Raw genomic sequence first — 25,000 nt, 5'->3', positions numbered from 1 at the left:
AGAGACAGACAGACAGACAGACAGACAGACAGACAGACAGACAGACAGACAGACAGACAGACAGACAGACAGACAGACAGACAGAGAGAGAGAGAGACAGACAGACAGAGAGAGACAGAGAGAGAGACAGCCAGAGAGAGAGAGAGAGACACAGACAGCCAGAGAGAGAGACAGACAGACAGACAGACAGACAGACAGACAGACAGACAGAGACAACAAGAGAGAGACAACAAGAGAGAGAGAGAGAGAGAGAGAGAGAGAGAGAGAGAGATATATATATAATATGAACAAGTGTAATGTTTACTGTTAATTTTTGTTGTTTTTCACTTTATATATTCACTTTGAGAGAGAGAGAGAGAGAATTGAATAATTGAAGAGACAGAGCTATGGTGAGTTAGTGGAGGTGTGGTTGGCAGCTGAGGGCTGGACAGAGAGAAGAGGTGTGTGTGTGTGTGTGTGTGTGTGTGTGTGTGTGTGTGTGTGTGTGTGTGTGTGTGTGTGTGTGTGTGTGTGTGTGTGTGTGTGTGTGTGTGTGTGTGTGTGTGTGTGTGTGTGTGTGTGTGTGTGTGTGTGTGTGTGTGTGTGTGTGTGTGTGTTTGATCTACTATCAGTCTAGTCCACTCTGAGACTCTGTTATCCTCGTTAGTAGAGCCCCTTATCAGAACATGCCTTCAGAGGCAGGACAAACACACACAAAATCCACTTCTCATCCCAGTTCACTTGGGTGGCAAAGCCTCTCACTAAAGGGGACTGATAGTATCCCTGACCCTCCTGAAGAGAGGCCTAAAGGGGACTGACAGCATCCCTGACCCCCCTGAAGAGAGGCCTAAAGGGGACTGACAAGGTACCTGACCCCCCTGAAGAGAGGCCTAAAGGGGACTGACAGTGTAAGAGAGGCCTAAAGGTGACTGACAGCATCCCTGACCCCCCTGAAGAGAGGCCTAAAGGGAACTGACAGTGTAAGAGAGGCCTAAAGGGGACTGACAGTGTAAGAGAGGCCTAAAGGGGACTGACAGCATCCCTGACCCCCCTGAAGAGAGGCCTAAAGGGAACTGACAGTGTAAGAGAGGCCTACAGGGGACTGACAGTGTAAGAGAGGCCTACAGGGGACTGACAGTGTAAGAGAGGCCTACAGGGGACCAGTAGATAGCCATGGTAGGTGCTGGAGGGTCAGTGCTAGCCTAGCTGGTTCAGTGCAATCAGAGTAGAGGTGACTTCCAAACAGATGGGAAGGTTTTGTTGATTTGGAATTTATTTTAATTTAATCTCTTATTTATCCAGGCGAGTAAATTAAGAACCGATTCTTATTTGACAATTGTCTGAAGGAGAGGTAAAGGATAAAGAGAAGGTGAAGCACACACGCTTTGTTTAACCTCTTGAAGCTAGGGGGCACTATTTTTATGTTTGGAAAAACAACGTTCCCAAAGTCAACGGCCTATGTCTCAGGACCATATGATGGAATATGCATATAATTGACAGATTAGGATAGAAAACACTCTAAAGTTTCCAAAACTGTCAAGATTTTGTCTGTGAGTTAAACAGGAAGAGCCCCTGTTTTTGAAATCTCTCTGTTCTCATGCATCCCTATTGCGCATTTTAAAGGGATATCAACCAGATTCCTTTTTCTGTAGCTTCCCTAAGGTGTCAACGGTCTTTAGACATAGTTTCAGGCTTTTATTTTGAAGAATGAGCGTGAAAGATCACATTGTGTAAGAGGATCGGTGGGAGCTCTCAGAGTGAGTGTTGCGCTACAAAGTAAAGCAGCCATTGTTCCTCCCGCTGTTATTGAAAAACCTACACACTCGGTTTATATATTATCGAATATATATTTTGAAAACTACCTGAGGAATGATTATAAAAAAACATTTGACATGTTTCTGTGGACATTATGGAGACTATTTGGAATTTCCGTCTACGTTGTCGTGACCGCTCTTTCCTGTGGATTTCTGAACATAACGCGACAAACAAACGTTGGTATTTTGGGTATAAAAATATTCTTTATGGAACAAAAGGAACATTTGCTGTGTAACTGGGAGTCTCGTGAGTGAAAACATCAGAAGATCATCAAAGGTAAACGGTTAATTTGATTGCTTTTCTGATTTTCGTGACCAAGCTTCCTGATGCTAAGTGGACATAATGCTATGCTAGGCTATCGATAAACTTACACAAATGCTTGTCTTGCTTTCGCTGTAAAGCATAATTTCAAAATCTGAGACGACAGGTGGATTAACAAAAGGCTAAACTGTGTTTTGCAATATTGCACTTGTGATTTCATGAATATGAATATTTTCGAGTAATATTATTTGACTGTGGCGCTATGCTATTCAGCTTTGCTGATGACAATTATCCCGGATCCGGGAGGGGTGGTTCAAAGAGGTTAAGGGAAGAGTATGAGGGGAAAGATTGCAGGTAGGGGATAATTGTAGGAGGTAAGAGGAAATGGGGAAAGATAAGAATGGAGGGATGGCATGGAGCTGAGAGATCAGGTGATGGGAGAGGATGAGGGGAAAGGAGGAAACATGGAGGGATGGGATGAAGGGATCTGGTGAATAAAGAAATAAGGAAAGCATGAGATAAAAGGATGAGTGAATAAAAGCAGGAAAAGAGAGGAAGTGTGTGTGTCTCACTGTAGATTATCTGAGCTGAACCCGGGGAGAGAGTGAAAGGAGGACGGATCAGTGGAAAATTAAGAAAACAAGGGAAGAAAGGAGGAGAGGAAGTGTGTGGAGGAAAGGAGGAGAGGAAGTGTGTGGAGGAAAGGAGGAAAGGAAGTGTGTGGAGGAAAGGAGGAGAGGAAGTGTGTGGAGGAGGAGGAGAGGAAGTGTGTGGAGGAAAGGAGGAAAGGAAGTGGAGGAAAGGAGGAGAGGAAGTGTGTGGAGGAAAGGAAGTGTGTGGAGGAAAGGAAGTGTGTGGAGGAAAGGAGGAGAGGAAGTGTGTGGAGGAAAGGAAGTGTGTGGAGGAAAGGAAAGGAAGTGAGGAAGGAGGAAGTGTGTGGAGGAAAGGAAAGGAAAGGAAGTGTGTGGAGGAAAGGAGGAGAGGAAGTGTGTGGAGGAAAGGAGGAAAGGAAGTGTGTGGAGGAAAGGAAGTGTGTGGAGGAAAGGAGGAGAGGAAGTGTGTGGAGGAAAGGAGGAAAGGAAGTGTGTGGAGGAAAGGAGGAGAGGAAGTGTGTGGAGGAAAGGAGGAAAGGAAGTGTGTGGAGGAAAGGAGGAGAGGAAGTGTGTGGAGGAAAGGAAGTGTGTGGAGGAAAGGAGGAGAGGAAGTGTGTGGAGGAAAGGAAGTGTGTGGAGGAGGAGAGGAAGTGTGTGGAGGAAAGGAAGTGTGAGGAAAGGAGAAGAGGAAGTGTGTGGAGGAAAGGAAGTGTGTGGAGGAAAGGAAAGGAAGTGTGTGGAGGAAAGGAAGTGTGGAGGAAAGGAGGAGAGGAAGTGTGTGGAGGAAAGGAAAAGGAAGTGTGTGGAGGAATGAAAGGAAGTGTGTGGAGGAAAGGAGGAAAGGAAGTGTGTGGAGGAAAGGAGGAGAGGAAGTGTGTGGAGGAAAGGAGGAGAGGAAGTGTGTGGAGGAAAGGAGGAGAGGAAGTGTGTGGAGGAAAGGAGGAGAGGAAGTGTGTGGAGGAAAGGAGGAGAGGAAGTGTGTGGAGGAAAGGAGGAGAGGAAGTGTGTGGAGGAAAGGAGGAAAGGAAGTGTGTGGAGGAAAGGAGGAGAGGAAGTGTGTGGAGGAAAGGAGGAAAGGAAGTGTGTGGAGGAAAGGAGGACAGGAAGTGTGTGGAGGAAAGGAAGGTGTGGAGGAAAGGAGGAGAGGAAGTGTGGGAGGAAAGGAGGAAAGGAAGTGTGTGGAGGAAAGGAGGAGAGGAAGTGTGGGAGGAAAGGAAGTGTGTGGAGGAAAGGAAGTGTGTGGAGGAAAGGAGGAGAGGAAGTGTGTGGAGGAAAGGAAGTGTGGAGGAAAGGAGGAGAGGAAGTGTGTGGAGGAAAGGAAGTGTGTGGAGGAAAGGAGAAGAGGAAGTGTGTGGAGGAAAGGAAGTGTGTGGAGGAAAGGAGGAGAGGAAGTGTGTGGAGGAAAGGAGGAGAGGAAGTGTGTGGAGGAAAGGAAGTGTGTGGAGGAAAGGAGGAGAGGAAGTGTGTGGAGGAAAGGAGGAAAGGAAGTGTGTGGAGGAAAGGAGGAGAGGAAGTGTGTGGAGGAAAGGAGGAGAGGAAGTGTGTGGAGGAAAGGAGGAGAAGAAGTGTGTGGAGGAAAGGAAGTGTGTGGAGGAAAGGAGGAGAGGAAGTGTGTGGAGGAAAGGAAGTGTGTGGAGGAAAGGAGGAGAGGAAGTGTGTGGAGGAAAGGAGGAAATGAAGTGTGTGGAGGAAAGGAAGTGTGTGGAGGAAAGGAGGAGAGGAAGTGTGTGGAGGAAAGGAGGAAAGGAAGTGTGTGGAGGAAAGGAGGAGAGGAAGTGTGGGAGGAAAGGAGGAAAGGAAGTGTGGAGGAAAGTAGGAGAGGAAGTGTGTGGAGGAAAGGAGGAGAGGAAGTGTGTGGAGGAAAGGAGGAAAGGAAGTGTGTGGAGGAAAGGAAGTGTGTGGAGGAAAGGAGGAGAGGAAGTGTGTGGAGGAAAGGAGGAAAGGAAGTGTGTGGAGGAAAGGAGGAAAGGAAGTGTGTGGAGGAAAGGAGGAGAGGAAGTGTGTGGAGGAAAGGAGGAGAGGAAGTGTGTGGAGGAAAGGAGGAGAGGAAGTGTGTGGAGGAAAGGAGGAAAGGAAGTGTGTGGAGGAAAGGAAGTGTGTGGAGGAAAGGAGGAGAGGAAGTGTGTGGAGGAAAGGAGGAAAGGAAGTGTGTGGAGGAAAGGAGGAAAGGAAGGAAAGGAGGAGAGGAAGTGTGTGGAGGAAAGGAGGAGAGGAAGTGTGTGGAGGAAAGGAGGAAAGGAAGTGTGTCGAGGAAAGGAAGTGTGTGGAGGAAAGGAGGAGAGGAAGTGTGTGGAGGAAAGGAGGAAAGGAAGTGTGTGGAGGAAAGGAAGTGTATGGAGGAAAGGAAGTGTGTGGAGGAAAGGAAGTGTATGGAGGAAAGGAAGTGTGTGGAGGAAAGGAGGAGAGGATGTGTGTGACTCACTGTAGGTTCTCTGAGCTGAACTCTGATTCCAGGAACTTGAGGAACTGGTCGCGACCTGCCGGATCCTTCAGAGCTTCTTCTAGAGAAAAACCCCACTTCCTCACTCTCTGTTGACTGGGGTCCTTACTAAGGGGTAGAGGAGGAGAGAGGAGGACAGGCGATAACGAGGAGGAAGAAACAGTTTGAATTCATGAAAGGAGCAAGATATAAAAATTGTAAAAAATTATAGTAGATAGGCAAAAAAAAATGTATAATGTGATCTCAAACACCACATGTTGTACAAGCGGTGACAGAGAAGTAGAAACAGCATAATACTGTCATGACAGCGTTCACATGACACCTGATCATCTAAATCACTGCAGGACATTTCCCTCTAAACACAAAATGTAATCAATCCGTTTAGAAAGATTAAATATAATAATAATAAAGAAGATTATTACATTTATAAGAATTAAGAATGAAGAATTTATAAAGAAGATTATTAAATTTATAAGAATTAAGAATGAAGAATTTATAAAGAAGATTATGAAGCTACATTAGTCTCAATGATTACATGTCTGGGTCGATTAATCTCTAAATAAGTCAAAGAGAGACCAGAAGAGTTACACAGGGACGACACACCGTGGTCAGCAACAACCTCGTCCACCATGAAATATCTTTCATATCCGGGTCTGATAGTGGTATAGGACATTAGGAGATGTCATTGCCCTTTGTTCAGACTTTAAGGACGATTATCCGAAGCCCCGTTTATACCTGGTTCTAACATGTGTCCTCATCTTGTCCACATTCTGATTGTGACCACATTTTTTTAGACGGGTGTAAAAGACTCATTGTGATCCGATCCTCCTGCTCACCTCTGGAGGTAGTCAGACGCTCATTGTCTGGATATCTTACAAGTGTAGACAGATCTCGACAGAGAAACCATTTAAATCTTCATTTTAAAAAAAACATGTAAACTTTAAAATCATCGACAGGTGGCGCAATTGCCTGATTACATCAATATGTGTCTTAAAATAAATATATACGTAATATTTGGAAATAACAGCCGTGAAATTATTTGCATAAAGGAAAGGACCAAGAAATCTGATCACAATGCAGACATATTTTAATACCACGTGTAGAAATATGGAAATATGGGAATATGGGCACAATCAGAGTGTCTCACTGTAGACTCGATCAGGACAAAATGTTAGCATTAGCAATGTTACCATGTTAGCACCAGGTATAAACGGGGCCTAGGGATTTGTATCTGGATATCAATCAAGTGTAAACAGATCTGGATGGTCAAATCATTTAAATCTCTTTAAATCTCTAAAACCCATTGACACCATTGACATATGGCATAAATAATTATCTTCAAATAAATACAGTCATTATTTTTTGTTTTGAAATAATAATCTGTCAAATGATCTGCACGCAGGGAGACGCCAGGAAATCTGGTCACGATGCAGACGTAATGAACGAATAACAGACAATATTTTACTATCATGTGTACAAACGGCTACAACGTGGGGCACAATCAGAATGTGGACGAGATCAGGACAAAGGACACATGTTAGAACCAGGTATAAACGGGGCTTTAAGACATAGGTGACCCCCGAGATAGTGGCTCTCTCTCTGATTACTGGTACTTTGATTTCATCCATTAATAATGAAACAAGACGATAATAAGTTGTCATTGTCCATCATGTTCCTCTCTCTGTCACTGAAGGTGATTTTGCAGCTGAAGTGGCTCGGTGGATTAGTTAGTTGAAAAGTCAGGAATGGTGTGTTTGTGGGAGAGACACAGACCAGAGACAAATATGTATCATACAGGGAAGTTACAGATATACCAGTCCACCGACTGGGGAACATATGGTAGTGGTTCTTACCTGGCCTCCAGGTCCCAGAATGAGAGGTCGTCACTGGTCCAGGGGTTGGAGGGTTCTGGTGACATCACAAACGGGTCATACTCCTGGTACTGCTCAGTGTAGGTCATCAGACTGAAAGCAACACAACAGACAAAACACAAGAGGATGGACGGAACGGAAGAATGACACATGATCAGTCAGATATCAGTTCTACTGTAGGCCCTACAGTCAGTTAATAGTTCTACTGTAGGCCTACAGTCAGTTAATAGTTCTACTGTAGGCCCTACAGTCAGATATCAGTTCAACTGTAGGCCTACAGTCAGTTAGTAGTTCTACTGTAGGCCTACAGTCAGTTAGTAGTTCTACTGTAGGCCCTACAGTCAGTTAGTAGTTCTACTGTAGGCCTACAGTCAGATATCAGTTCTACTGTAGGCCTACAGTCAGATATCAGTTCTACTGTAGGCCTACAGTCAGATATCAGTTCTACTGTAGGCCTACAGTCAGTTAATAGTTCTACTGTAGGCCCTACAGTCAGATATCAGTTCTACTGTAGGCCTACAGTCAGATATCAGTTCTACTGTAGGCCTACAGTCAGTTAGTAGTTCTACTGTAGGCCCTACAGTCAGATATCAGTTCTACTGTAGGCCTACAGTCAGATATCAGTTATACTGTAGGCCTACAGTCAGTTAATAGTTCTACTGTAGGCCCTACAGTCAGATAGTAGTTCAACTGAAGGCCCTACAGTCAGAAATCTATTGATGTTTAAAAAATAAATACAAAATGGACCTTTATTTAACTAGGCAAGTCAGTTAAGAACAAATTCTTAATTTCAATGACAGCCTAGGAACGAACGGTGGGTTAACTGCCTTGTGCAGAACGACAGATTTTTACCTTGTCAGCTCGGGGATTCGATGTCGCAACCTTTCGGGTTACAAGTCCAACGCACTAACCACTAGGCTACCTGCCGCCCCTCAAATGTAAGGCTATCATATTAATTTGGGGACAAGTCGAAATTCAAACTATTAGGATCAGTCAAAACTAGTTTCCGCCACAGTGCAGCCCAGTTTCAAACACCCTGCCTGTATCACCATAACAACGGCTATGAACTCTTTAAAGGAATTCTTAGAGAAACACCACACACCCTGGTAGATGGTCACATTTAGAAACCATAACCCACTTCAGTCCTGCCCTCCAGCCTTGCCCATAGACCTAGAAACCATTAACCACTTAACTACTGTCCTCCAGCCTTTCCCATAGACCTAGAAACCATTAACCACTTAACTACTGTCCTCCAGCCTTGCCCATAGACCTAGAAACCATAAACCACTTCAGTCCTGCCCTCCAGCCTTGCCCATAGACCTAGAAACCATAAACCACTTCAGTCCTGCCCTCCAGCCTTGCCCATAGACCTAGAAACCATTAACCACTTAACTACAGTCCTCCAGCCTTTCCTCTAGACCTAGAAACCATTAACCACTTCAGTCCTGTCCTCCAGCCTCTCCCCTAGACCTAGAAACCATAAACCACTTCAGTCCTGTCCTCCAGCCTTTCCCCTAGACCTAGAAACCATAAACCACTTAACTACTGTCCTCCAGCCTTGCCCATAGACCTAGAAACCATTAACCACTTAACTACAGTCCTCCAGCCTTTCCTCTAGACCTAGAAACCATAAACCACTTAACTATTGTCCTCCAGCCTTTCCCCTAGACCTAGAAACCATAAACCACTTCAGTCCTGCCCTCCAGCCTTGCCCATAGACCTAGAAAGCATTAACCACTTCAGTCCTGTCCTCCAGCCTCTCCCCTAGACCTAGAAACCATAAACCACTTCAGTCCTGCCCTCCAGCCTTTCCCATAGACCTAGAAACCATAAACCACTTAACTACTGTCCTCCAGCCTTTCCCCTAGACCTAGAAACCATAAACCACTTCAGTCCTGCCCTCCAGCCTTGCCCATAGACATAGAAACCATTAACCACGTAACTACTGTCCTCCAGCCTTTCCCCTAGACCTAGAAACCACTTAACTACAGTCCTCCAGCCTTCCCCTAGACCTAGAAACCATTAACCACTTAACTACTGTCCTCCAGCCTTTCCTCTAGACCTAGAAACCATAAACCACTTCAGTCCTGCCCTCCAGCCTTTCCCCTAGACCTAGAAACCATTAACCACTTCAGTCCTGCCCTCCAGCCTTTCCCCTAGACCTAGAAACCATAAACAACTTCAGTCCTGTCCTCCAGCCTTTCCCCTAGACCTAGAAACCATAAACCACTTCAGTCCTGCCCTCCAGCCTTTCCCCTAGACCTAGAAACCATAAACCACTTCAGTCCTGCCCTCCAGCCTTGCCCATAGACCTAGAAACCATTAACCACGTAACTACTGTCCTCCAGCCTTTCCCCTAGACCTAAAAACCATTAACCACTTCAGTCCTGCCCTCCAGCCTTTCCTCTAGACCTAGAAACCATAAACCACTTCAGTCCTGTCCTCCAGCCTTTCCCCTAGACCTAGAAACCATAAACCACCTAACTACTGTCCTCCAGCCTTTCCTCTAGACCTAGAAACCATTAACCACTTCAGTCCTGTCCTCCGGCCTTTCCCCTAGACCTAGAAACCATAAACCACTTAACTACTGTCCTCCAGCCTTTCCCCTAGACCTAGAAACCATAAACCACCTAACTACTGTCCTCCAGCCTTTCCCCTAGACCTAGAAACCATTAACCAATTCAGTCCTGTCCTCCAGCCTTTCCCCTAGACCTAGAAACCATAAACCACTTAACTACAGTCCTCCAGCCTCTCCCCTAGACCTAAAAACCATAAACCACTTCAGTCCTACCCTCCAGCCTTGCCCATAGACCTAGAAACCATAAACCACTTCAGTCCTGTCCTCCAGCCTTGCCCATAGACCTAGAAACCATAAACCACTTAACTACTGTCCTCCAGCCTTTCCTCTAGACCTAGAAACCATACACCACTTAACTACTGCCCTCCAGCCTTGCCAATAGACCAAGAAACCATTAACCACGTAACTACTGTCCTCCAGCCTTTCCCCTAGACCTAAAAACCATAAACCACTTCAGTCCTACCCTCCAGCCTTGCCCATAGACCTAAAAACCATAAACCACTTAACTACTGTCCTCCAGCCTTTCCCCTAGACCTAGAAACCATAAACCACTTCAGTCCTGCCCTCCAGCCTTGCCCATAGACCTAGAAACCATAAACCACCTAACTACTGTCCTCCAGCCTTTCCTCGAGACCTAGAAACCATAAACCACTTCAGTCCTGCCCTCCAGCCTTGCCCATAGACCTAGAAACCATTAACCACTTCAGTCCTGTCCTCCAGCCTCTCCCCTAGACCTAGAAACCATAAACCACTTCAGTCCTGCCCTCCAGCCTTTCCCCTAGACCTACCTAGAAACCATAAACCACTTCAGTCCTGCCCTCCAGCCTTTCCCCTAGACCTACCTAGAAACCATAAACCACTTCAGTCCTGCCCTCCAGCCTTGCCCATAGACCTAGAAACCATAAACCACTTCAGTCCTGCCCTCCAGCCTTGCCCATAGACCTAGAAACCATTAACCACTTCAGTCCTGTCCTCCAGCCTCTCCCCTAGACCTAGAAACCATAAACCACTTCAGTCCTGCCCTCCAGCCTTGCCCATAGACCGAGAAACCATAAACCACTTCAGTCCTGCCCTCCAGCCTTGCCCATAGACCTAGAAACCATAAACCACTTCAGTCCTGTCCTCCAGCCTCTCCCCTAGACCTAGAAACCATAAACCACTTCAGTCCTGCCCTCCAGCCTTGCCCATAGACCTAGAAACCATTAACCACTTAACTACTGTCCTCCAGCCTTTCCCCTAGACCTAGAAACCATAAACCACTTAATTACTGTCCTCCAGCCTTTCCCACCTAGAAACCATAAACCACTTAATTACTGTCCTCCAGCCTTTCCCCTAGACATAGAAACCATACACCACTTAACTACTGTCCTCCAGCCTTTCCTCTAGACCTAGAAACCATAAACCACTTAACTACTGTCCTCCAGCCTTTCCTCTAGACCTAGAAACCATAAACCACTTAATTACTGTCCTCCAGCCTTTCCCCTAGACCTAGAAACCATAAACCACTTCAGTCCTGTCCTCCAGCCTTTCCCCTAGACATAGAAACCATAAACCACTTCAGTCCTGTCCTCCAGCCTTTCCCCTAGACCTATAAACCATAAACCACTTCAGTCCTGCTCTCCAGCCTTGCCCTCATCAACCAACTATACAGCATTACCACAACCTACCGGAGTGTGGTCCTAAGTTCATCTTTCAATCACCCACTTGGGTATATGCTCTTAAAAACCAATGAGGAGATGGGAGGAGGCCGGATTTACAGCACGTTGAGCATCACAAATAGAACCAAATTTCTATTTTAGTGCCTGGCCACTCAGACGCTCGCGAGCAGTATGGGTGCAATGGTTAAATAACCTGCATGTGTAAGCAGAGCTGCCAACTCTCATGGCCGCGTTTAGACCCTCTTCTCACGGGCACACCTCTTCTATCTCACCCACTGAAAAGTACTGCTTTCATTTGTCTGACTAGTCCGTTGTATAGTCAGTGACGTTAACGTTTAATCTGTCCTCCACAAAATCGTTTTTGAAATGGGAGCATCTCCGTCTCTTTCATTGTCCTGTCTTGGCCACGGCACTGTGAACCGCGGCTCATTGAGGCGTTATGATTGGTCTAGTTATGAGAAGGATCAAGGGGATTGGATGAGAGAAAGACGTGTACGTGGAAAAGACGAGGAGAGAGAACATTCGCCGCTGCACGGTAGTGCTGTGTCATGGTAGTGCTGTGTCATGGTAGTGCTGTGTCATGGTAGTGCTGTGTCATGGTAGTGCTGTGTCATGGTAGTGCTGTGTTAAGGTAGTGCTGTGTTAAGGTAGTGCTGTGTTAAGGTAGTGCTGTGTCATGGTAGTGCTGTGTTAAGGTAGTGTTGTGTCATGGTAGTGCTGTGTTAAGGTAGTGCTGTGTTAAGGTAGTGTTGTGTCATGGTAGTGCTGTGTTACGATAGTGCTGTGTTATTTTGTGCTGTGTAGATTTTCCATTAGAAATCAGACGTTTCCAGCTACAATAGTAATTTACAACATTAACAATGTCTACACTGTATTTCTGATCAATTTGATGTTATTTTTAAATGGACAAGAAATTTGCTTTTCTTTCAAAAACAAGGACATTTCTAAGTGACCCCAAACTTTTGAACGGTAGTGTAAATATGAATATTGATTTTTTGAATTTTTTTTTAAATTTAGCTAATTTTTCAATATATTGTTAAACAACATATTCTATGAACATTTCAAAGTTCCAGAGTGGGACTTCTACTAGTTTAAAAGTTATGGCCCATTTTATAGAGAGATATTGACATTGCAGGCAATGTAAGCAATTACAGATGACATTTTACATCCTGCAAATCACCAGCATAGGGCAACCATTTTGAATCCATTTTCCCATTCACTCTGATGGTAATGTCATTCACTCTGATGGTAATGTCATTCACTCTGATGGTAATGTCATTCACTCTGATGGTAATGTCATTCACTCTGATGGTAATGTCATTCACTCTGATGGTAATGTCATTCACTCTGATGGTAATGTCATTCACTCTGATGGTAATGTCATTCACTCTGATGGTAATGTCATTCACTCTGATGGTAATGTCATTCACTCTGACGGTAATGTCATTCACTCTGATGTTAATGTCATTCACTCTGATGGTAATGTCATTCACTGACGGTAATGTCATTCACTCTGATGGTAATGTCATTCACTCTGATGGTAATGTCATTCACTCTGATGGTAATGTCATTCACTGACGGTAATGTCATTCACTCTGATGGTAATGTCATTCACTCTGATGGTAATGTCATTCACTGACGGTAATGTCATTCACTCTGATGGTAATGTCATTCACTCTGATGGTAATGTCATTCACTCTGACGGTAATGTCATTCACTCTGACGGTAATGTCATTCACTCTGATGTTAATGTCATTCACTCTGATGGTAATGTCATTCACTCTGATGGTAATGTCATTCACTCTGATGGTAATGTCATTCACTCTGATGGTAATGTTTACAAATTAGATCATAACTCTAAAAGTTGCAGACATCCCCACTCTGCGCCCATAGACTATATTATGTTTGACAAATCATAATATATATAATACATATAATAATATATAATAAATAAATTAACATAAGAAAATTGTTATTATGATCAAAATACTAGTCATATTACAGAGCAAGCTTTATATGACACCAATTTATGCTAATTTTTAACATTTTAATTTTTTGTAGGTTCTACAGATGAAACATTACAGAGTCTTAACAGAGGTCTGGAAAATGCCAAAATGACACAAATATGCCAACTTTGATCAATTGTTTCTCAATTAGGCTTTTAGATATAAATATAGGTCAACAATCCCTTCTCTAAAGGAACATTTTATGGATTACTTTTCGTGAAAATTCCCCAAAATCGTAGTATTTTTTTTTTTTGTCCTCCATGGCTATGCTCTTATTGCGGTTCAGAAAAAGAAACGACTGGGGGGGGGGTTCTTCTATTCAGAGCTCTGGAATTCCACACAGGTTGATCAAATATACACGTGTTGATTTATCAAGGTCAAAGTGCTATGACAGAAACTGTTTTATAGGTGAGATGGTGGAGCTTTACTCATACCTACCTCTCAGCGACTTTTGAAACCTTTATACAGTGTCGGTCCAACTGGCTGTTAAGAAACACAATCTGAGGAGGAGAAGCAATAGTCCTCATTATTCATCGATTATGATTAAAACTGGTTTCTAATTGGTACAGTGCATTCGTAAAGTATTCAGACCAGTTGACTTTTTCTTCTTCACATTTTGTTACGTTACAGCCTTATTCTAAAATGGATTGAATACATTTTTCCCCCTGATCAATCTACACACAATAGCCCGTAATGACATCACAATACCCCGTAATGACATCACAATATCCCGTAATGACATCACAATACCCCGTAATGACATCACAATACCCCGTAATGACATCACAATATCCCGTAATGACATCACAATATCCCGTAATGACATCACAATATCCCGTAATGACATCACAATACCCCGTAATGACATCACAATAGCCTGTAATGACATCACAATACCCCGTAATGACATCACAATACCCCGTAATGACATCACAATACCCCGTAATGACATCACAATACCCCGTAATGACATCACAATACCCCGTAATGACATCACAATACCCCGTAATGACATCACAATACCCCGTAATGACATCACAATACCCCGTAATGACAAAGGATTATTTTTTTATTTTTTGCAAATGTATAAAAAAATCTAAAAACTGAAATACCATATTCACATAAGTATTCAGACCGTTTGCTATGAGACTAAATTGAGCTCAGGTGCATCCTGTTTCCATTGATCATCCTTGAGATGTTTCTACATCTTTATTGGAGTCCACCTGTGGTAAATTCAATTGATTGGACATTATTTGGAAAGGCACACACCTGTCTATATAAGGTCTCTAAGTTGACAGTGCATGTCTGAGTAAAAACCAAGCCATGAGGTTGAAGGAATTGTCGCAGAGCTCCGAGACAGGATTGTGTCGAGGCACATATCTGGGGAAGGGTACCAAAACATTTCTGCAGCATTGAAGGTCCCCAAGAATATAGTGACCCCCATCAATTTTAAATGGAAGAAGTTTGAAACCGCAAAGACTTCCTAGAGCTGGCCGCCTCGAAAAAACTAAGCAATCAGGGAGAATAATCTTGGTCAGAGAGGTGACCAAGAACCCGATGGTCACTCTGAAAGAGCTCCAGAGTTCCTCTGTGGAGATGGGAGAACCTTCCAGAAGGACAACCATCTCTGCAGCACTCCACCAATTAGGACTTTATGGTAAAGTGGCCAGAAGGAAGCCACTCCTCAGTAAAAGGCACATGACAGTCTGCTTGGAGTTTGCCAAATTGCACCTAAAGTCTCTCAGACCATGAGAAACAAGATTCTCTGGTCTGATGAAACCAAGATTGAACTCTTTGGCTTGAATGCCAAGCGTCACGTCTGGAGGAAACCTGCCACCATCCCTACAGTGAAGCATGGTGGTGGCAGCATCATGCTGTGGGGATGTTTTTCAGCAGCAGGGACTGGGAGACTAGTCAGGATCGAGGGAAAGATGAACGGAGCAAAGTACAAAAAGATCCTTGGTGAAAACCTGCTCCAGTGAGCTCAGGACCTCAAACTGGGGTGAAGGTTCACCTTCCAACAGGACAATGACCCTAAACACACAGCCGAGACAATGCAGGTGTGGCTTTGGGACAAGTCTCTGAATGTCCTTGAGTGGCCCAGCCAGAGCCCAGATTTTAACCTGATCAAACATCTCTGGAGAGACCCAGAACATCCAATAGAACATCAACATCCAACATCCAATAAAATACCTAATAGAACCTCCAAAAGAACAATGAACATCCAATAGAACATCTAAAAGAACATGCAATAGAACATCTAAGAAAAAATCCAACATCAAATAGAACATCTAATAGAACAGCCGACATCTAATAGAACATCTAATAGAACCTCCAATAAAACATAAAATAGAACATCTAATAGAACATCCAACATCTAATAGAACATCCAATAGAACATCTAATAGAACATCTAATAGAACATCCAACATCTAATAGAACATCTAATATAACATCTAATAGAACATCCAACATCTAATAAAACATCCAATAGAACATCTAATAGAACATATAATAGAACATCTAATAGAACATCTAATAGAACATCCAATAGAACATCTAATAGAACATCCAACATCTAATAGAACATCCAACATCTAATAGAACATCTAATAGAACATCTAATAGAACATCCAACAACTAATAGAACATCTAATAGAACATCCAACATCTAATAAAACATCCAATAGAACATCCAATAGAACATCTAATAGAACATCCAACATCTAATAAAACATCCAATAGAACATCTAATAGAACATCTAATAGAACATCTAATAGAACATCTAATAGAACATCCAACATCTAATAGAACATCTAATAGAACATCTAATAAAACATCTAATAGAACATCTAATAGAACATCCAACATCTAATAGAACATCCAACATCTAATAGAACATCTAATAGAACATCCAACATCTAATAGAACATCCAACATCTAATAGAACATCTAATAGAACATCCAACATCTAATAGAACATCTAATAAAACATCCAATAGAACATCCAATAGAACATCTAATAGAACATCTAATAGAACATCTAATAGAACATCTAATAGAACCTCCAACATCTAATAAAACATCCAACATCTAATAGAACATCCAACATCTAATAGAACATCCAACATCTAATAGAACATCTAATAGAACATCTAATAGAACATCCAACATCTAATAGAACATCTAATAGAACATCTAATAGAACATCTAATAGAACCTCCAACATCTAATAGAACATCCAACATCCAATAGAACATCTAATAGAACATCTAATAGAACATCTAATAGAACATCCAACATCTAATAGAACATCCAACATCCAATAGAACATCTAATAGAACATCCAACATCTAATAGAACATCCAACATCCAATAGAACATCTAATAGAACATCCAACATCTAATAGAACATCTAATAGAACATCCAACATCCAATAGAACATCCAATACAACATCCAACATCTAATAGAACATCTAATAGAACATCTAATAGAACATCCAATAGAACACACAGAAGTACCTCTTTCTCCACGTCCTCTTTGGTGCCTTTCCTGGCTAGTTGTGAGGGTCTGTGTACCGGGCTCTGTGACCGACCCTCCTCTATCAGTCCATACACTGACTGGACAGGGGGACGAAGATAGAAATGAAGGAGAAGACAGGAGAGAGAGAAAAGTAGCATGTTACTATCCCATTCCTCAAAGACGTTTCTAAACGGTTTTTTTTGTAAAGCCTGACTTTTTCTTGGGACCCACGCACAACACCAATCTATAGTTCTATCCACAGTCTAGTGAATCTAGTCCTTCCTATCCATACCTTCTTGACTCTCTGTGGGTTCTTCATACGTCTGCATTTCCTGATGTCCATCTCTGTGACGTTCACACAACCTGGCTGTAGATCATAGAGGACCAGCAGGCATAAGAAAACATTTTCAAAATATAAATCAAATCAAATGTATTTATAAAGCCCTTTTTACATCAGCTGATATTTCAAAGTGCTGTACAGAAACCCAGCCTAAAACCCCCAAACAGCAAGCAATGCAGGTGTAGAAGCACGGTGGCTAGGAACAACTCCCTAGAAAGGTCCAAACCTAGGAAGAAACCTAGAGAGGAACCAGGCTATGAGGGGTGGCCAGTCCTCTTCTGGCTGTGCAAGGTGGAGATTATAACAGAACATGGCCAAGATGTTCAAATGTTCATAAATGACCAGCACGGTCAAATAATAATAATCGCAGTGGTTGTCGAGGGTGCAGCAAGTCAGCACCTCAGGAGTAAATGTCAGTTGGCTTTTCATAGCCGATCATTAATACGAGTATCTCTAACCGCTCCTGCTGTCTCTGGGGTGTTATTGGGCAAGTCCAGGTACATACATATTTCAAAACACACATACCACAGGCCTGTGGACATCCCAGAAAGCTCTTTCTTGACTGTCTAGAATCTTCCTCTCAATTCTATCCTTTTTCGTGTCGATCCTGGAGGAAGAGAGGGAGGAAGGGAGGGAGAGAGAGAGACAGAGAGAGAGAGAGAGAGAGAGAGAGAGAGAGAGAGAGAGAGACAGAGAGAGAGAGAGAGAGAGAGACAGAGAGATAGAGAGAGACACAGACAGAGAGAGAGACACAGAGAGAGAGAGAGAGAGAGAGAGAGAGAGAGAGAGAGAGAGAGAGAGAGAGACAGGGAGGGAGGGAGGGAAAGAGAGAATGGGGAGATAAAGAGAGAGAAAGAGACCGGGAGAGAAGAAGAGAGTGATCGACATAGCCTAAGGGTGTTTAATTTCTAATAGAAAAACCTCTCCACAAATACAATACACTTTGTAATGTATCAAAAAGAAAACGCACACACACACACACACACACACACACACACACACACACACACACACACACACACACACACACACACACACACACACACACACACACACACACACACACACACAGTGGTCGTATTAAGAAGAACAGAAGAACCTGTGGAAGTCGTGGCCTGACTCCCTGCCTCAGAGCAGAGCACAACAAATTCATTTCCATCGGTGCCACTTTCCCCTTATATAACTGGCATTTACACAGAGCTGTACACTGACGCTCACACACACACACACACCCCGACGCTCGCTCAGCGCTCCACACTGCACCCTGTACCAATTGGCACCCTATTCCCTATATAGTGCACTACTTTTCAGAAGTAATGCAGCGTAGGGTGTCATTTGAGACAAATGTCTCTCCTCCCATTATTCCTGATTCTTGTTGTTCCTAATTAAGGTGTGAAACGGCATCTGATGGTCAGAACAGGTTTTCATGACCAATCAGATTAGGAGGGACGTCTGGCTCAAAGAAGAGGCGGTTGAAACGAACGCACACACACACACACACAACACTTTACTTACTTGACCTGAGCCTCGGCCTGCATGAAGACAAACTCCCACTTCCTAGTGAAGGCTCTCTGCAGTCTGGCTAGGCTCTCCTGATTCATGGAGAGATGGAGTGGGGGAGGGAGGGAGGGAGAGAGAGGTGGTGGGGAGGGAGGGAGGGAGGGAGGGAGGGAGGGAGGGAGGGAGGGAGGGAGGGAGGGAGGGAGGGAGGGAGGGAGGGAGGATGGGGGAGGGAGGGAGGGAGAGGATGGGGGAGGGAGGGAGGAGGGAGGGGAGAGGGAGGGAGGGAGGGGGGAGGGAGGGAGGGAGGGAGGGAGGGAGGGAGGGAGGGAGGGAGGGAGGGAGGGAGGGAGGGGGAGGGAGGGAGGGAGGGAGGGAGGGAGGGAGGGAGGGAGGGAGGGAGGGAGGGAGGGGAGAGGGAGGGAGGGAGGGAGGGCGGGGGTGGTAGGGGAGAGGTAGAGAGGGAGGGAGAGGATGGGGAGAGGGAGGGAGGGAGGGAGGTGGTAGGGGAGAGGGAGGGAGAGGATGGAGGGAGGGAGGGAGGTGAGAGGATGGGGAGAGGGAGGGAGGGAGGGAGGGAGGGAGGGAGGGAGGGAGGGGGGGGAGAGGGAGGGAGGGAGGGAGGGGATGGGGAGAGGGAGGGAGGGAGGGGGTGGTAGGGGGAGGTAGAGGGGAGGGAGAGGATGGGGAGAGGGAGGGGGGAGGGAGGGAGGGAGGGAGGGAGGGAGGGAGGGAGGGAGGGAGGTGGTAGGGGAGAGGGAGAGAGGGAGGGAGAGGATGGGGAGAGGTAGGGAGAGAGAGGTAGGGGGAGGGGGATAAAGGGAGGGAGGGATGAAGGGAGGGCGAGGATTGGGGAGAGGGAGGGAGAGAGAGAGAGAGAGAGAGAGAGAGAGAGAGAGAGAGAGAGAGAGAGAGAGAGAGAGAGAGAGAGAGAGAGAGAGAGGAACATGAGCACCCCACCCACAGCCACCTAGCAGAGTGTCAAATTGCAAATCAACTGAACCTTGAAGTTTATGTTGGCTGGTTTCACTACCTGTATCAGCCAGGGCTTATTGAAATGGGGGGAAAACACGATGTCGTGTTTCCAGTTACAGTCAGACAGTCATATTGTTTGATACTATAATCTATAGATACTAAAGTATTGCACTGTATAGGATACAGCGTGTCATTTGGAAAGTACCCACCGCCTCATAATCAGCCAGCTCCAGACGAGTCTTGTTCTGCATGGTCCTCTTGCACAGATAGATAGCTGGGGAGGGGGGAGGGACAGAGAGAGAGGAGAGAGTGAGAGAGACAGAGAGACAGAGAGAGAGAGAGACAGAGAGACAGAGAGAGAGAGACAGAGAGAGAGAGAGAGACAGAGAGAGAGAGAGAGACAGGGGGAGAGAGAGACAGAGAGAGAGACAGGGGAGAGAGAGACAGAGAGAGAGAGAGAGAGAGAGAGAGAGAGAGAGAGAGAGAGAGAGATATGGAGAGAGAGATATGGAGAGAGAGAGAGAGAGAGAGAGAGAGATATGGAGAGAGAGAGACCGGAAGGTTGCGGAGAGAGAGAGACCGGAAGGTTGCGAGTTCAAACCCCCGAGCTGACAAGGTACAAATCTGTAGTTCTGCCCCTGAACAGGCAGTTAACCCACTGTTCCCAGGCCGTCATTGAAAATAAGAATATGTTCTTAACTGACTTGCCTGGTTAAATAAAGGTAAAATAAAATAAATCTCTCTCCCTCTCCATCCATCCCTCCCTCTCCATCTCCATCCATCCATCCATCCATCCATCCATCCATCCATCCATCCATCCATCCATCCATCCATCCATCACTATCTCTCTCTCTCTCCATCCATCCCTCCCTCTCCCTCTCCATCCATTCATCCATCCATCCATCCATCCATCCATCCATCCATCCATATCTCTCTCCCTCTCCATCCATCCCTCCCTCCCTCCCTCCCTCTCCCTCCTCATCCATTCCATCCCTTCCTCACCAGTTACCTTCATCGCTCTTACCTTCTCTTTTCACTCTCCCTCTCCCAACCCTCCAACACCCCCTCCCCTCATCTCCCATCCCTCCAACCCCCACATCTCCCATCCTCCAACACCCCCTTCATCTCCTATCCTCCAACACCCCCCTTCATCTCCCATCCTCCAACACCCCCACACCTCCCATCCTCCAACACCCCCTCATCTCCATCCTCCAACACCCCCTCATCTCCTATCCCTCCAACCCCCCACATCTCCCATCCTCCAACACCCCCCTCATCTCCCATCCCTCCAACACCTCCTCAGCATCTCCCATCCCTCCCACATCTCCCATCCCTCCAACACCACCCACCCCTCCCCTCATCTCCCATCCCTCCCACACCACCCCTCCCCTCATCCCTCCCACACCACCCCCTCCCCTCATCTCCCATCCCTCCAACACCACCCCTCATCTCCCATCCCTCCAACACCCCCCCTTATCTCCCATCCCTAAACTCGACCCCATCTCCCCTCATCTCTAATCTCCCATCCCTCCCCCTCCCCTCCTAATCACCCACTCCTCGTCCCTGTTCAGATTTAGTTACGATCTCCTGGAGCTGATGAGTCTCCTGGTTGTGACTGTTCCGAGAGCTGTCGTTATCTATAATGTTACCCTGGAGCTGATGAGTCTCCTGGTTGTGACTGTTCCCGAGAGCTGTGATGGGGCCACTATCCTATAGGATGAAGTGTTAGGATTTCTAGCCCCTATAGTCAATGGTGTAAAGTACTTCACAGTACTTCACAGTACTTCACAGTACTACTTCAGCAGTGTTTTGACAACTTTAACTTTTACTCCACTACATTCCTAAAGGAAATAATGTAATTTTTACTCCTTACATTTCCCCCTGACACTCAAAAGTACTCGTTACATTTTGAATGATGAGCAGAACAGGAAAATTGTCGAATTCACGCACTTATCAAGAGAACATCCCTGGTCATCCCTACTGCCTCAGATCTGGCAGACTCACTAAACAGAGAACATCCCTGGTCATCCCTACTGCCTCAGATCTGGCAGACTCACTAAACAGAGAACATCCCTGGTCATCTACTGCCTCAGATCTGGCAGACTCACTAAACAGAGAACATCCCTGGTCATCCCTACTGCCTCAGATCTGGCAGACTCACTAAACAGAGAACATCCCTGGTCATCCCTACTGCCTCAGATCTGGCAGACTCACTAAACAGAGAACATCCCTGGTCATCCCTACTGCCTCAGATCTGGCAGACTCACTAAACAGAGAACATCCCTGGTCATCCCTACTGCCTCAGATCTGGCAGACTCACTAAACAGAGAACATCCCTGGTCATCCCTACTGCCTCAGATCTGGCAGACTCACTAAACAGAGAACATCCCTGGTCATCCCTACTGCCTCAGATCTGGCAGACTCACTAAACAGAGAACATCCCTGGTCATCCCTACTGCCTCAGATCTGGCAGACTCACTAAACACACGTTTCATTTGTAAATTATGTCTGACTGTTGAAGTGTGCCCCTGGCTATCCATAAATGTTTTTAAAAAATAAAATAATCAATTTTGCCTTCTGGGTCTCTTTACTACAATGAATTAATTTAAGGAAATTATTTATACTTTTACTTTTGATACTTCAGTATATTTTAGCAACTTTCACTCGAGTCATTTTCTGTTACAGTATTTCTTTCCCATCTCTACCTATAGTGAATGACTTACCATAGACGTAGACTTTCCAACCGTCACAGAGCATTGCTTTGAAAGGGGAATCTCTGTTCTTCTGTTCTAGTAATTCCATTTCTATGGACTTACCATAGTCTGTGTTCTCTGGCTCCCAGCAGTTAGAAGGCCAGAAATATGGAGCCTGGGAGTCATAAAGAGGGATGGAGAACGGAGAGAAGTTTAGATAGAGGAGTGAGGATGAAGGGAGGAATAGTTAGGAGAGGAATAGAAAGAAGTTAGGTTGAAGAGAGGTGTGCAGAGAAGTCCTTATTGGTAAGCATGGGGACAATATTTGTCAATAACTTAATGGTAAAAAAAATAAAAATCTGTCAGTTTGTAAAGATATATAGTTGATTCAACAGAAAGACATATACAGTAGACTTGCTTTCCTAGAGGCACACGAGTGTCATGCTGTGAAAACTCCAGACAGATTTTTTAAAAAGAGGCTGGCATGAAATTCATTTATTGCTATCGTGTAATCTGCACAGCGAGTGGGAGAGGCAGGAGTTGAAATGGCATTGTGTCGCATCCCAAATGACACACTATTCCCTGTGTAGTGCACTGCTTTTGACAAGGGCCCACACACCTCTGGTCAAATGTAGTGCACTATACAGTATAGGGAATAGACTGCCATATAGAACATACTCAGTGTTCTGTTTTTGCCAAGGTCTCTGAGCCTCCTGGGAATAAACATTATGTGGATTATACAGCAACTGATCCGAGATCAAATCCAATCAAACTTTATTAGTCACATGCGCCGAATACAACACAGGTGTAAGTTCACCTTACCGTGAAATGCTTACTGACAAGCCCTTAACCAAAAATGCAGTTTTAAGAAAACAGAGTTAAGAAAATATTTACTAAATAAATCAAAGAAATATATATATATATATATATATATATATATATATATATTTATTTAAGCAACAAAAATAAAATAACAAGAATGAGGCTATATACAGGGAGTACTGCTACCGAGTCACTGCGTGGGTACAGGTTAGTCAAGGTAATTTGTACATGTAGGTAGGGATGAATTGATTATGGGCTTGTAAGTAAGCATTTCACTGTAAGGTCGACACCTATTCTATTCGGCGCATGTGACTAATAAAGTTTGATTTGAATAGGAGAGAGTTCGGACCTCCATTTCCTGTAGTCCACGATCATCTCCTCTGTCTTACTGACGTTGAGGGAGAGGTTGTTGTCCTGGCACCACACTGCCAGGTCTCTGACCTCCTCCCTTTAGGCTGTCTAGTTGTTGTCGGTGACCAGGCCTACCACCACTATGTCGTCAGCAAACTTAATGATGGTGTTGGAGTCGTGCTTGGCCACACAGTCGTAAGTGAACAGGGAGTACAGGAGGGGACTAAGCACGCACCCCTGAGGGGCACCCGTGTTGAGGATCAGCGCGACAGATGTGTTGTTACCTACCCTCACCACCTCGGTGCGGCCCGTCAGGAAGCTCAAGATCCAGTTGCAGAGGGAGGTGTTTAATCCCAGGGTCCTTAGCTTAGTGATGAGTTTGAGGGCACTATGGTGTTGAACGCTGAGCTGTAGTCAATGAACAGCATTCTCACATAGGTGTTCCTTTTGTCCAGGTGGGAAAGGTCAGTGTGGAGTGCGATTGAGATTGCATCATCTGTCGATCAGTTGCGGCGGTATGCAACTTGGAGTGGGTCTTGGGTTTCTGTGGTCCTTCTGTAGCTCAGTTGGTAGAGCATGGCGCTTGTAACGCCAGGGTAGTGGGTTCGATTCCCGGGACCACCCATACGTAGAATGTATGCACACATGACTGTAAGTCGCTTTGGATAAAAGCGTCCGCTAAATGGCATATATTATATTATTATATTCTGGGATAACAGTGTTGATGTGAGCCATGACCAGCCTTTTAAAGCACTTCATGGCTACCGACGTGAGTGCTAATCATTTAGGCAGGTTATCTTCCCTTCCTTGGGCACAGGGACTATGGGGGTCTGCCTGAAACAGGTTGGTATTACAGACTCGGTCAGGGAGAGGTTGAAAATGCCAGTGAAGACACTTGCCAGTTGGTCCGTGCATGCCTTGAGTACACGTTCTGTTAATCCATCTGGCCTTGTGAATGTTGACCTGTTTAAAGATCTTGCTCACATCGGCTACGGAGAGCATGATCACACAGTCATCCGGAACAGCTGGTGCTCTCATACATGCTTCAGTGTTGCTTGCCTCGAAGCGAGCATAGATGGCATTTAGCTCGTCTGGTAGGCTTGCGTTACTGGGCAGCTCGCGGATGGGTTTTCCTTTGTATCCATAATAGTATGAAAGTCCTGCCACATCCGATGAGCGTCAGAGACAGTGTAGGAGGATTCAATCTTAATCCTGTATTGACGCTTTGCCTGTTTGATGGTTCGTCTGAGGACATAGCAGGATTTCTTATAAGCGTCCGTATCAGTGTCACCATCCTTGAAAGCAACAGCTCTAGCCTTCAGCTCGGTGCGGATGTTGCCTGTAATCCATGGCTTCTGGTTGGGATATTATTATATGTACGTACGGTCACTCTGGGGACGACGTCGTCGATGCACTTATTGATGAAGCCAGTGACTGTATACTTCTCAATGCCATTGGATGAATCCAGTCTATCTGGCAAAACAGTCCTGTAGCGTAGCATGCGCGTCATCTGACCACTTCCTTCTTGAGCTGGTACTTCCTGCTTTAGTTTTTGCTTGTAAGCAGGAATCAGGAGAATAGAATTATGGTCAG

General features: G+C 45.1%; 1 protein-coding gene across 1 annotated transcript in view; it reads right to left on the bottom strand.

The window, feature by feature from the left end:
• rgs6 (regulator of G protein signaling 6) overlaps positions 1–25,000 on the bottom strand; it is a 41,592-nt gene that overhangs the window by 13,490 nt on the left and 3,102 nt on the right. The window contains exons 5-13 of the mRNA XM_052468974.1: positions 22,358–22,409; positions 19,751–19,815; positions 18,582–18,658; positions 17,592–17,673; positions 17,019–17,093; positions 16,726–16,824; positions 13,640–13,701; positions 6,942–7,052; positions 5,071–5,196 (exon numbers count right to left, since the gene is read on the bottom strand). Coding sequence (XP_052324934.1) covers positions 5,071–5,196; positions 6,942–7,052; positions 13,640–13,701; positions 16,726–16,824; positions 17,019–17,093; positions 17,592–17,673; positions 18,582–18,658; positions 19,751–19,815; positions 22,358–22,409 — 749 coding nt within the window. The remainder of the gene's footprint in view (positions 1–5,070; positions 5,197–6,941; positions 7,053–13,639; positions 13,702–16,725; positions 16,825–17,018; positions 17,094–17,591; positions 17,674–18,581; positions 18,659–19,750; positions 19,816–22,357; positions 22,410–25,000) is intronic.

Source organism: Oncorhynchus keta, chromosome 19 (assembly GCF_023373465.1).
Source record: "Oncorhynchus keta strain PuntledgeMale-10-30-2019 chromosome 19, Oket_V2, whole genome shotgun sequence".
In the NCBI taxonomy this organism is placed as follows: domain Eukaryota; kingdom Metazoa; phylum Chordata; class Actinopteri; order Salmoniformes; family Salmonidae; genus Oncorhynchus; species Oncorhynchus keta.
The sequence above is the reverse complement of the archived record's forward strand: the minus strand, read 5'-3'. Positions and strand labels throughout refer to the sequence as shown.